The sequence below is a fragment of the Carcharhinus amblyrhynchos genome, chromosome 14 (genome assembly GCF_965287045.1).
Source record: "Carcharhinus amblyrhynchos chromosome 14, sCarAmb.v2.hapA, whole genome shotgun sequence".
NCBI lineage: Eukaryota > Metazoa > Chordata > Chondrichthyes > Carcharhiniformes > Carcharhinidae > Carcharhinus > Carcharhinus amblyrhynchos.
In genome coordinates this window covers 6406640-6418415 of record NC_137337.1, presented here as the reverse complement: position 1 = coordinate 6418415, position 11776 = coordinate 6406640, and the positions used below count along the sequence as shown (strand labels likewise).

Here is an 11776-nt window from a genome sequence, read left to right as displayed (position 1 = left end):
TGTCTCAATAAGGTCTCCTCCTCCTTCTAACCTCCAGTGAGTACAGGCCTGACCTACTCACCTTCTGCTCATCAGAAAATCTCGCACACCCGGGGTCAATCCAGTGAATCTTCCCAATGCCAGTACACTCAACTGGATGATGTTAGACTCTCAGCCAAACAAACATTTCTTAGCCTTTTTCAATATTTTTATATCTGCAAGAGAAACGTTGCAAGAAAACGACAAAAATAAACTGTTTTTAATGGGCTGATTTTTGTCTCTGGGGTTACACTCAGACATCTGCAAGTTGATCCCCAATCCCTGGAGACTCCAAGGCCAACCCTGGAGAGTTGGCAACCCCTGCCCACTGCCACCAACTCAGTCACTGGCCGGATTTCCCCACAGCGACAGGGAGCAAAACAGCCACTTTTTCAAAGCAAACTCGGCGACTCAAATTTCTTACGAGAGGAGGGAGCCGGGATCCTGAACATTAAGGTCGCTGGCAGGGTAAGTTGGGAGGTTGAGGGAGGGCATTAGGACCCGGAGGGGAGGGGCGCGGGCGGGTGTATCAAAGAGGGCTTGTGTTCCCGGGCTACGTTCCGAATCCTCCCGGGCCGCGTTCTAAAGTGGGCTCGTGCTCCCGGGCCGCGTTCTAAAGTGGGCTCGTGCTCCCGGGCCGCGTTCTAAAGTAACTGGGATACATTGTGTCGAGCGGCTGCTGATTAGATACAGTTGCATTCGAGGTGGGCTACAATAGGTGATGGTGGTTGCACCGTACAGTTAAATAAACACAACGCAACATTACAGAAGGCGCATCCCTTCTTCTCCGAGTCTGCATTCACAATGGCTTGTCTGCATTCCTGCCTGGGGCCGTGCACTGCTGTCCAGTTGAGGCAGGTTCTTTCTCTGGTCTGCCAGTCCCCGCTGCAGCCCGGCTGGAGGCTCAGACAGTCAGGCTGTGGAAGTCTCTCTGCTGCTGCTGTTTGTACCGAGCCACGGCCATCATCCCCTTTGTCCGGCTGCAGCCTGAACTCACTGTGAAGCTCGCTGTTGTTGGTCTGTGGCTCCCTGAGCAATACATGCTGGATTGGGGAGTTTCCGGTTCAAGGCAGTGAAGAGTCAGGGCCTGTCAATGTGGTGATTATTACCGGGGAGAGAGGGGCACGGAGAAGGTAAAGTGGGTTTATCCCAGGGATAATTATTCTAAGATTGCTGTTAGTGTATAGGTTTTGCTATCCTGAGAATGGTGGCATAGTGGTAATATCACTGGACTAGTAACCAAAGGCTCTGGGGAAACGGGTTCAATCATATTCCATAGTAACTGGTGGAATTTAAATTCAATTAACAACATTGAAAACTAGTCTAATTCTCCAAGGAAGGAAATCTACCATCCTTACCCGGCCAACATGACTCCCAGAGCCATAGTGTTGTGGTTGACACTTTAACTGTGCCCTGAAGTGGTCTTGCAAGCCACTTAGTTCAATTAGGGATGGACTTGTACTCACAGCAGCGTAGATAAGGCCTTTCAGCCTATTGTCTTGTCAAAGGTAGTTCAAACTATAGACTGGTAATCTGCCAGTTTGAATTGGAGCTGTGTTTATCGGTAGGCAGTCTGATGCCCAGACAGAGATCAGTACCACAAGTAAACCCCCGCCACCTCCCCAGTCACCTGTAGCTGGGAATCACCGAGGGTGTTATCGAACCAGAGGTCCAATCAAACGGAAAGAACTGCCACGTAAACTCAATCACTGTTTCGTTTATGTGATCGGTTATTTGGGGGAGGGGGGGGCTGGGGAGTTGTTTCCAGGTGCCCTGAGTCAACATTTACCTCCTCAGCCACCAAGATGATTTGGCCATTGCCGCATTGCTTTATGTGGGATCTTGCTGTGCACAAATTGACCGCCCCTCTTCCGACATTCCAGAAGTAGCTGCTTTTCAGAAGTGTGTGATTTGGCTGACTGTGAAGGGTTTCGGGACGTGTGGAGGCTGGGAAGAATGCTGTGTAAATGTGGAGATGTCGGTGTTGGACTGGGGTGGGCACAGTAAGAAGTCTCACAACACCAGGTTAATGTCCGACAGGTTCATTTGGAATCACGAGCTTTCGGAGCGCTGCTCCTTCGTCAGGTGAGCGGAGGTAGATTCACAAACTCGGTATAGCTCGTGATTCCAAACAAACTTGTTGGACTTTAACCTAATGTTGTGAGACTTCTAGCTATAAATTCAAGTCTTTAACGCGTCTTTCTCTCTCTCTGTACGCACCAGAAATCATGTCCGGAGGAGCCAGCAAAGTTCAGAGTCAGCACGGGAGATGGACGGTGTCGAGCAGTGATGAGGAAGATGCTGAACCTGCTGGACAGACAGGGAGGCCCTTCCCGCTCACGCAGTCCGTCAGGAAAGACTATGTATCAGATTCAGACAAGATCGATGAAGGAGAACCTGAGGCTGTGACCTCTGGCTGTGGAAATTCTGCTCCCAGCACCTACGGACCTTTAGGATTTGGCCAGTCCAGGGAATGCTCACCAAGCCCTCTTGCACCCGTGCCTGGAAAAATGATGCAGAAATGTGTCTCAGACCCTGTTAAAACTGAAGCCCTTGACCTGGGCAGGCAGCCCTCCCCTGCTCTTAAACGGTCACAACCACTGTCCGAATCTGGCTGGGGCGTCTCCAGCAGCGACGAGGAGCCCGATGACAAAACAGAAATGCGACAGGTCAAGGAGGAGCCGGTTGACCAGGGGAGCTCCAGTCCGAGGAGTAAGAGGCAGCGCTTGGAAGGAACGGACCATCGCTGTCCCTTGGACGGTTCAGGAGCTACCTGGCCACCCAAATCTGGGAGTGACAGTGAGCCCTTGGACAGGTGGGCCGTGCTGGAGAAAGCCAAGCACTACAGTTTTTACCTGACCAAAGTCTCTGGCATCCCAAGCAAGGACAACTGCGGAGCCCTTCACATCAAAGGTAAGACATCAGCAGATGCTGAGCGTTCTTGAGATCGGAACCGGGGAGTTTCACTGACAGTCCGATGCCCAGATAGAAATCAGTACCACACGTGTACCTCCCCAACTCCCCAGCCTCTGCTTAGCCAAGAGGAAAGATTAACAAAGCAATGTCTGAATTTAGATTCCCAACTTTATCAATACCTTCTCCATCCGCACTGACATGTACGGGTCTGCAAACCACATGCCCTGTGTCAGCTTCGAGGTGTGGGTATGCCGGCGTTGGACTGGCGTAAACACAGTAAAAAGTCTGACAACACCAGGTTTTAGTCCAACCTATTTATTTGATAATATACTCGCAAGCTTTCGAGGGGTTACCCTCTTCGTCAGGTGAATGGAGAGTTCTGGCCTCAGACAGAGCATATGTCTGTGCTTTATATGCTCTGTCTGAGGCCAGAACTCTCCATTCACCTGACGAAGAGGGTAACCCCTCGAAAGCTTGCGAGTATATTATCAAATAAATAGGTTGGACTAAAACCTGGTGTTGTCAGACTTTTTACTCAGCTTCGAGGAGCAGCCAGTTTGACAGAGGGAAGACACGATGGGCGATTTTCCCCATTCTGATCTGGCCCGTTTTGGCAGCCGCCACCGTGTGCTCTCGAGGGTTATCAGTGATTGATGTAACTCTGGTTGGTTTTCTGCCATTGGCTGAATGGGTGACACTTCAGGGTTCAAGGTCCCACTCCAGGGACTTCAGCACAAAGGTTAGCCTAACAGTCGCAGCGCAGCGCTGAAAGAGCGCCGCAGTGTCGGAGGGTCAGGGCCGAGGGGGTGCCATGCTGTCGGAGAGTCAGCGCTGAGGGAGTGCCGCACTGTCGGAGGGTCAGGGCTGAGGGGGCACCGTGCTGTCGGAGGGTCAGCGCCGAGGGGGCGCCGTGCTGTCGGAGGGTCAGCGCCGAGGGGGCGCCGTGCTGTCGGAGGGTCAGCGCCGAGGGGGCGCCGTGCTGTCGGAGGGTCAGGGCCGAGGGGACGCCGTGCTGTCGGAGGGTCAGGGCCGAGGGGGTGCTGTGCTGTCGGAGGGTCAGCGCCGAGGGAGTGCCGTGCTGTCGGAGGGTCAGCGCCGAGGGAGTGCCGTGCTGTCGGAGGGTCAGGGCCGAGGGAGCGCCGTGCTGTTGGAGGGTCAGCGCCGAGGGAGTGCTGTGCTGTCGGAGAGTCAGCGCTGAGGGAGTGCCGCACTGTCGGAGGGTCAGGGCTGAGGGGGCACCGTGCTGTCGGAGGGTCAGGGCCGAGGGAGTGCTGTGCTGTCGGAGGGTCAGCGCCGAGGGGGTGCCGTGCTGTCGGAGGGTCAGCGCCGAGGGAGAGCTACGTACTCGTCACCAAACTGACTTGGAAATACTATGCCATTCCTTCACTGTCGCTGGATCCACATCCCATTACTCCCTCCCTATCAGCACTGTGGGTGTACCTACACCACAGGGACAATAATGGTTTATGAAGGCAGCTCACCACCACCTTCTCAGGGGCAATTAGGCATGGGCAACAAATACTGGCCCAGCCAGAGACACCCATGTCCCATGAAATAATCATTAAAAAAGAAGCTTAGTCACAGTGGCGCCTTTTGAGGACAATCTTGGGAGGTTTAGAGATGGAATTCCAGAGCTTGGGAATGGAGGAGAAGCAGCCAATGATGAACCCTACAAAGCCTTGTCTTTTGCAGTTAAAATGACTCTGGGAAGGAGGGGGTCGTTAACTGTGGAGGTCACATCCAATTCTTGGCGCAGATCCACATACACAGTGCCACCAAGGTGTCAACCATAGAATCCTCACAATGTAGAAATAGGCCATTCAGCCCATCAAGTTTGCAGACCCACGCCTCCTGCCCTATCCCTGTAACCCCACACATTTAGCATGGCAAATCCACTTAACCTACACCTCTTTTGGACATATTCCCATTGGGTTTTCGGAAAGCAGTTATTGGTAATAAAAATTGTAATCTTACTGAATATATTTTGGAGACATTGATTAGGAAATATCAATCATCAATTTTGTGTGTTTTTTTAGACAGTTGTTATGGTGCTGAAGGAGGCCATTCAGCCCATTATTTTGCAGAACTTCCTAAATGTGATTTCATTTCGTACCATTTCTCTATGGTCTTGTTTATTGCCTCTTTAATAGTCCCCTGGGAAAAACACGTCATTGATGCCAAGTTTTTGTTTTTAAACTCTTGCAGATATTTTATCTCCGCTGTTTGGGACGATTAAAGCTTCAGTGCAGGTGAGGAAACTCCTGCCAGATTGAGATCTCGCAACCTGGGGGTCAGGCTGAGGACATGCACAATCTGGGAATTGTTCTCATGAGATCTGAGGAGATTAAGGGGAGATTTAACGGGCGGTTTTCCTGATGCGGCAAGTTTCTCTCCTCGCTGGTTCTGGCAAAATAAATGTCCACTGGCAGAAAGGTCAATAACTGGAGATTGGTGAATGAATCAGAGGGAAACGTCACGTTATTTTACACAGAGTTTTGCAGTGATCTGAAACACACTGTCTGAAAAGATGGTGGAAGCCGACTCAATAATAGCTTTCAAAAGGGAATTGTATGCAATCTTGAAAAGGAGAAATAGAAGGATGTGATCGCACTGGAGGGGGTACAGAGGAGGTTCACCAGGGTGTGTTGCCTGGGATGGAGCATTGGAGCTATAAGGAGAGACCAGATTGGCTTGGATTGTTTTCTGTAGAATAGAGAAGGCTGAGGGGGGACGTGGTTGATGTGTATCAGGGTATGAGGGGTATGGACAGGGTGAGCAGGGGAGCAGCTGTTCCCCTGCCTTGAGGGGGGCATAGTTTGAGGGTAAGAGGCAGGAGATTAAGATTTGAGAAAAACATTTCCCACTCAGAGGATGGTGGGAATCTGGAATGCACGGCCTGGGAAGGTAGTGGAGGCTGGAAACCTTACAACCTTTAAAAAATATTTCCTAAAATCATGGAATCCCTACAGTGTAGAAAGAGGCTATACGACCCATGGAGTCTGCATCAATAATACCCCACCCAGGCTCTGTCCCTGTAACCTTGTGTATTTGCCCTGCTAGTTCCCCTGACACTAAGGGGCAATTGAGCTGTGGCCAATCCACCTAACCTGCACGTCTTTGGAGTGAGCACTTGAAATATCGTAACATTCCAGGATATGGGATGACTGATGGAAAATGGGATTAGTGTGACTTCAGTACTGGTTATTGTTAGTGCATTCTCGATGGGCTGAAGGGCCTTTTCTGCACGAAACGACTCTGACGAATGGGGTTGCTCTTTCAAAGAGCCAAAATGGGCACAATGGGTCAAATGGCCACCTGTGCTGTAAGATTCTGTAAGAGCCTGTCCCAGCTGTTGGTGATCTGTGATTGACTAATTCTTGCCCAGTACCTGTCTTAAACTTATCCTTTTCAGTGTAACCCTGTTGGTATTGTTGTGGCTCCAGCCTCTCAAGTATCTTCCCTGAGCTCCTAAGATTCCCTTTGATATAATTCTTAAAAGACTGGTGTGCCTGAGCTTTGTGTCTCTCCTCGTGGCTCTTCCCCATCCAGTAACCTCTCTGGGGCTGGTTCACTTTCCAAACCCATGGCCTCCATCACCTAGAAGGACAAGGGCACCAAGCACATGGGAGCAACCCCACCGGAAAGTTCCCCTCCGAGCCACATAACGTCCTGACTTTTTAAAGTTTATTTATTTGTGTCACAAGTAGGCTTAAAATGCAATGAAGTTGCTGTGAAAATCCCCAAGTCACCACACTCTGGTGCCTGTTTGGGTACACTGAGGGAGAATTTAGCACGGCCAATGTACCTAACCAGCACGTCTTTCAGATTATGGGATGAAACCGGAGCACCCGGAGGAAACCCACGCAGACACGGGGAGAACGTCCAGACTCCACACAGACAGTGACCCAAGCCGGGAATCGAACCCGGGTCCCTGGTGTTGTGAGGCAGCAGCGCTAACCATTGTGCCGCCATATCGCCGTTCCTTCATAGCTGCTAGGTCCTAGAGCTCTATCACTAACAGCACTGTGGGTGTACCTACACCCCAGGGCCGGCAGCGGTTTAAGAAGTCAGCTCAGCTCCACCTTCTCCAGGGGGATTCTGAGTGGGTAATAAATGCTGGTCTAGCCAGCGACACCCACATCCTGAGAATGATTTTTGTTTTAAACGCACTAAATAAACCATTGATCGTTTGATGTTCATTAGTACGGATTGCAGAAAAATCTTTGTCTTGTGTTAATTCGTACTCAGACTTGTTTCCGACACAGGGGCTGCTACTTTGCAGGAGGGGGTGTCTTTTGCTGCTTAAATAAATTAAATTCGTTAATGAATGTTTTTACCTTTCAGTTTAATTACTGCATTGATATCCCTTGGTTGGTGAAGCAATATCCAAAAGAATTCAGGTGAGTCTCGATCGCCCCTGTGCCGAGGTGACAGAAATGGGGAAGATTGCCGAGTCTCTGCGCTTTTAGCCGGTTACTGTACTGGTGCCAATTGCCCATAAATACTGAACTAGGGGTTCATGGACCCCGTCTGCCTCCTCTTGCACTCAGCCTGATTGTCTTGTCTGCCTTGCAGAGATTGCTAAGCGTGGCCAAGGCTCAAGATTGTTTTGTGCCGCATGATCCTTTTCCACCCGGATCTGCTTGGGGCTGGGCACTTTGCCTCCAGTACACCTCGTTGCGGTGCAGTGCTGAGGGAGTGCCGTACTGTCAGAGGTGCTGTCTTTGAGAAGAGACACTAAAGCGAGGCCCTGATCTCTCCCCCTCATGTGGATGTTAAGGCATGATTCCAAAGTAGAGCAGGGGAATTATTCCCAGTGTCCTGGCCTCGATCAACATAAAAAAGACAGATTATCAAATCATGATCGGGTTACTGTTTGTGAGAGCTGGTTGTGTGCAAATTGAAAAGATCTAAATCGTTAATACATACAGTTTATTTATTAGTCACAAGTAAGGCTTACATTAACACTTACATTAAGGCTTACAATTAAACTGCAATGAAGTTACTGTGAAATTCCCCTAGTCGTCGCACACTCTGGTGTCTGTTCAGGTCCAAACACTTCAGGAAAAACAAGGGTCCCAATGTGACCTCTTCAGTACGAATCTCCCTCCAACCCAATAAGTATCTGGGTGGCACAGCGGTTAGCGCTGCTGCCTCACAGCGCCAGGGACCCGAGTTCGATTCCTGGCTTGGATCACTGTCTGTGCAGAGCCTGCACATTCTTCCCATGTCTGAGCGGGTTTCCTCCCACTGTCTGAAAGACGTGCTGGTTAAGTGCATTGGCTGTGCTAAATTCTCCCTCGGTGTACCTGAACAGGCGCCGGAGTGTACAACTAGGGGATTTAAGAACATAAGAAATAGGAGCAGGAGTAGGCCATCTAGCCCTTCGAGCCTGCCACAGTAACATCATTGCAATGTTAATGGAAGCCTACCTGTGGCACTAATAAATAAACAATCCATTAACCATTCCGCTCTGTTTCCTATCACTCAGCCAGTTTTGTATCCAGATTGCTATTGTCCCTTTTATTCCTGAGCAATAACTTTTCTCTCAAACCTGTTGTGCGGCACTGTATCGAACGCCTTCTGAGAGTCCAGCATTACCCTCATTAACCCTTTCTGTTAATTTCTTAAACTCCCAACAATTTCCCTGTTTAAATCCATGTTGGCTGTTTTGGATCAACCCACATTTTCCCAATTAACTCCTCAATTCTATCCTGAATAATTGTTTCTAGAAGCTCACCCACCACTGAAATTAAACTGACTGGTGTGTGATTGCTGGATTTATACCTAAAACCTTTTTAAGGGGCGGCACAGTGGTTCGCACTGTTGCATCACAGTGCCAGCGACCCGGGTTCGATTCCTGGCTCGGGTCACTCTCTGTGTGGAGTTTGCACATTCTCCCCATGTCTGCGTGGGTTTCCTCCGGGTGCTCCGGTTTCCTCCCACAATCTGAAAGACGTGCTGGTTCAGGTGCATTGGCCTGAACAGGCACCAGAGTGTGCGGCGACTAGGGGAATTTCGCAGTAACTTCATTGCAGTGTTAATGTAAGCCTTACTTGTGACTAATAAATAAAACTTTAACTTAAACTTAACTTTTTGAACAAGGGGGTAACGTTCGTAATTCTCCAGTCCTCTGGAACCTCCCGAGTCTTGGGAAGGCTGAGAAATTATAGCCAGCGCCCCTGCAATTCCACTCACTCCCTTCAATATCCTTGGATGTGTCACATCTGGTCCCAGTGTCTTATCGGAACCGACTGTCTATTCAGCCTTTTCTCCTCATTAACTTTGAGCCCTTCCTGAGACAGAGTTTCCTCTTGTCACATTTCCTTTATAATACCCCCTTTCCTTGGGAGGTTTTCCGTTCACTCATCTCTTCCATGTTGTCTTTAAAAGCCTCCTTGTTTCCTCCTTCCTCTCCTGGTATCCTCAGTAATAGACGGTGGGGTTGGTGTTGCAGAGCAGTTGGTGAAAACCTCCACCAGTTACTACACAGCAAACCCCCGCACGCTGCAGTGAGGTGATGGCTGGATGATGTGATTGCGATGCTGGTTGGAGGATAAATATTGGCCGGATGGGAATCCCTTAGCTCTTTTTTGGATATAGTGCCATGGGATCTTTGTCCAGCTGAGAGAGCCTTGGATGGGAAGCACAGCTCGACCCTGGGGAGTGTCAGCCTAGTCTCCGGGGTCAGACTTGAACCCACAGCCTGCTGACCCCGAGACGAGAGCGTGTTTCTGCTGAACCGCGGAGGGATTGTAGAAGGGTTAAAAGGCCACAAAGCCGGAAAACCCCATTCATCAATCTTCGCTCCGATTGCTGTGTTTCAGGACAAAGCCTCTCCTGGTTGTTCACGGTGAGCAGCGTCAGTCTAAAGCAGCTCTACACGAGGATGCTCATCCGTATACCAACATCCGCCTCTGCCAGGTAAGGACAAGTCTGCACAGCAGCACAACTCATCCCACTCGATAGGTTACTGTTCTATTGGATTAGGTCAGGGAGTTCTCTGCTCCCTACAGTGTACTGTATATTCTATAGGGTTAAATCAGGGAGTTCTCTGCTCCCTACAGTGTGCTGTATGTTCTGTAGGATTAGGTCAGGGAGTTCTCTGCTCCCTACAGTGTACTGTATATTCTATAGGGTTAAATCAGGGAGTTCTCTGCTCCCTACAGTGTACTGTATGTTCTATAGGATTAGGTCAGGGAGTTCTCTGCTCCCTACAGTGTACTGTATATTCTATAGGCTTAGGTCAGAGAGTCTCCTTCCAACAGTGTACTGTATGTTCTATAGGATTAAATCAGGGAGTTCTCTGCTCCCTACAGTGTACTGTATGTTCTATAGGATTAGGTCAGGGAGTTCTCTGCTCCCTACAGTGTACTGTATATTCTATAGGATTAAATCAGGGAACCTGCTGCTTCCTATAATTTAGTACGTATTTTATTGGGTGAGATCAGGGAGTCCTCTGCTTCCTGTTGGGTATTATACATTCTATAGAATTATGTCAGGAAGTCTCCTTCCTGCAGTTTACTACCTTCAGAGTGAGAGGTTCACAGCGTGGAAACAGGCCCTTCAGCCCAACTTGTCCATGCTTCTAACTTCTAAGCTAGTCCCAATTGCCCGCATTTGGCCCATATCTCTCTATACCCATCTTATCCATATAACTGTCTAAACGCTGTTTAGAAGACAAAATCGTACCTACCTCTACTACTACCTCTGGCAGCTTGTTCCAGACACTCACCACCCTCTGTGTGAAAAAAATTGCCCCTCTGAACCCTTTTGTATCTCTCCCCTCTCACCTTAAACCCATTCCCTCTAGTTTTAGACTCCTCTACCTTTGGGAAAAAGATATTGACTATCTAGCTGACCATGCCCCAGTTTTATAGGGTTAGGTCAGGGAATCGCTGCTTTCTATCATCAGTGTGTATTTTATAGGGTGAGACCAGGGAGTCCTCTGCTTCTGAAAGTTTGTTTTATTCATTTGCGGGACATGGACGTTGCTCATTGGCCAGCATTTATTGTCCATCCCCAGTTGCCCTGGAGAAGGTGGCGTTGAGTTGTCTTCTTGACAACTTGCTAGGCCATTTCAGAGGGCAGCTGGAAGTCAACCACATTGCCCAAGTGTAGTGTTCAGTATATATCCTATAGGGTTAGTTCAGGGAGTCCATAGCTTCCTATAGTTTACTATATATTCCATAGGATTAGGCCTGGGATTCCTCTGCTTCCTATAGTTTGATATATATATATTCCATAGGGTGAGGCCAGGGAGTCATCAGTTTCCTTTGGTTTAATATGTTTTCTACAGGCTGTGATGAGGTAGTCCTCTGCGTCCTACAGGTAATATATTCTATTCGCAATGATATTTGTATAGGACCTTTAACGTGGTAAATATTTCTAAGATGATGTTGGGCCACATTAGGAGATATTGGGACGGACTGATCAATATCTTGGATATCGCGGTGGGTTCTAAGGAGAGAGTGAGAGAGCTTTATGGAGGGAATTCCAGAGTTTTGAGGCTTTAGAAGTTGAAAGCTCAACCACTAGTGGTGGGGTGATCAAATTTGGGTGCGCACTTGAAGCCAGACCCTGAAAGCTCTGATATCTCCGAAGATTGTCGGGGCCAGAGGAGATTGCGAAGAGAGGGAGGGCTGAGACCCATGGAGGAATTTGCAAACAAGGATGAGAATTTTAAAACTGATGTGATGGTGGACGCGGAGCCACCGTAGCTCGGGGGGGTGACTGGCACCTGGCATAAGTTTGCAGTGCAATGAGTAAATAGTATTTCCAATTACTGAATCCCTCACTGAGGGCTTACAGCTTCGATAGCAGCTTCTACTCTTCTGTTCAG

The 11776-nt window shown here is 49.2% G+C and overlaps 1 protein-coding gene across 1 annotated transcript in view; it reads left to right on the top strand.

Moving 5' to 3' along the window:
- The first annotated feature begins 496 nt into the window (after positions 1-496).
- The window catches only part of tdp1 (tyrosyl-DNA phosphodiesterase 1), a 92690-nt gene continuing 81410 nt past the window's right edge, over positions 497-11776 (top strand). The window contains exons 1-5 of the mRNA XM_080202101.1: positions 497-722; positions 2242-2931; positions 5140-5183; positions 7279-7334; positions 9762-9858. Coding sequence (XP_080058227.1) covers positions 2247-2931; positions 5140-5183; positions 7279-7334; positions 9762-9858 — 882 coding nt within the window. The 5' untranslated portion in view covers positions 497-722; positions 2242-2246. The remainder of the gene's footprint in view (positions 723-2241; positions 2932-5139; positions 5184-7278; positions 7335-9761; positions 9859-11776) is intronic.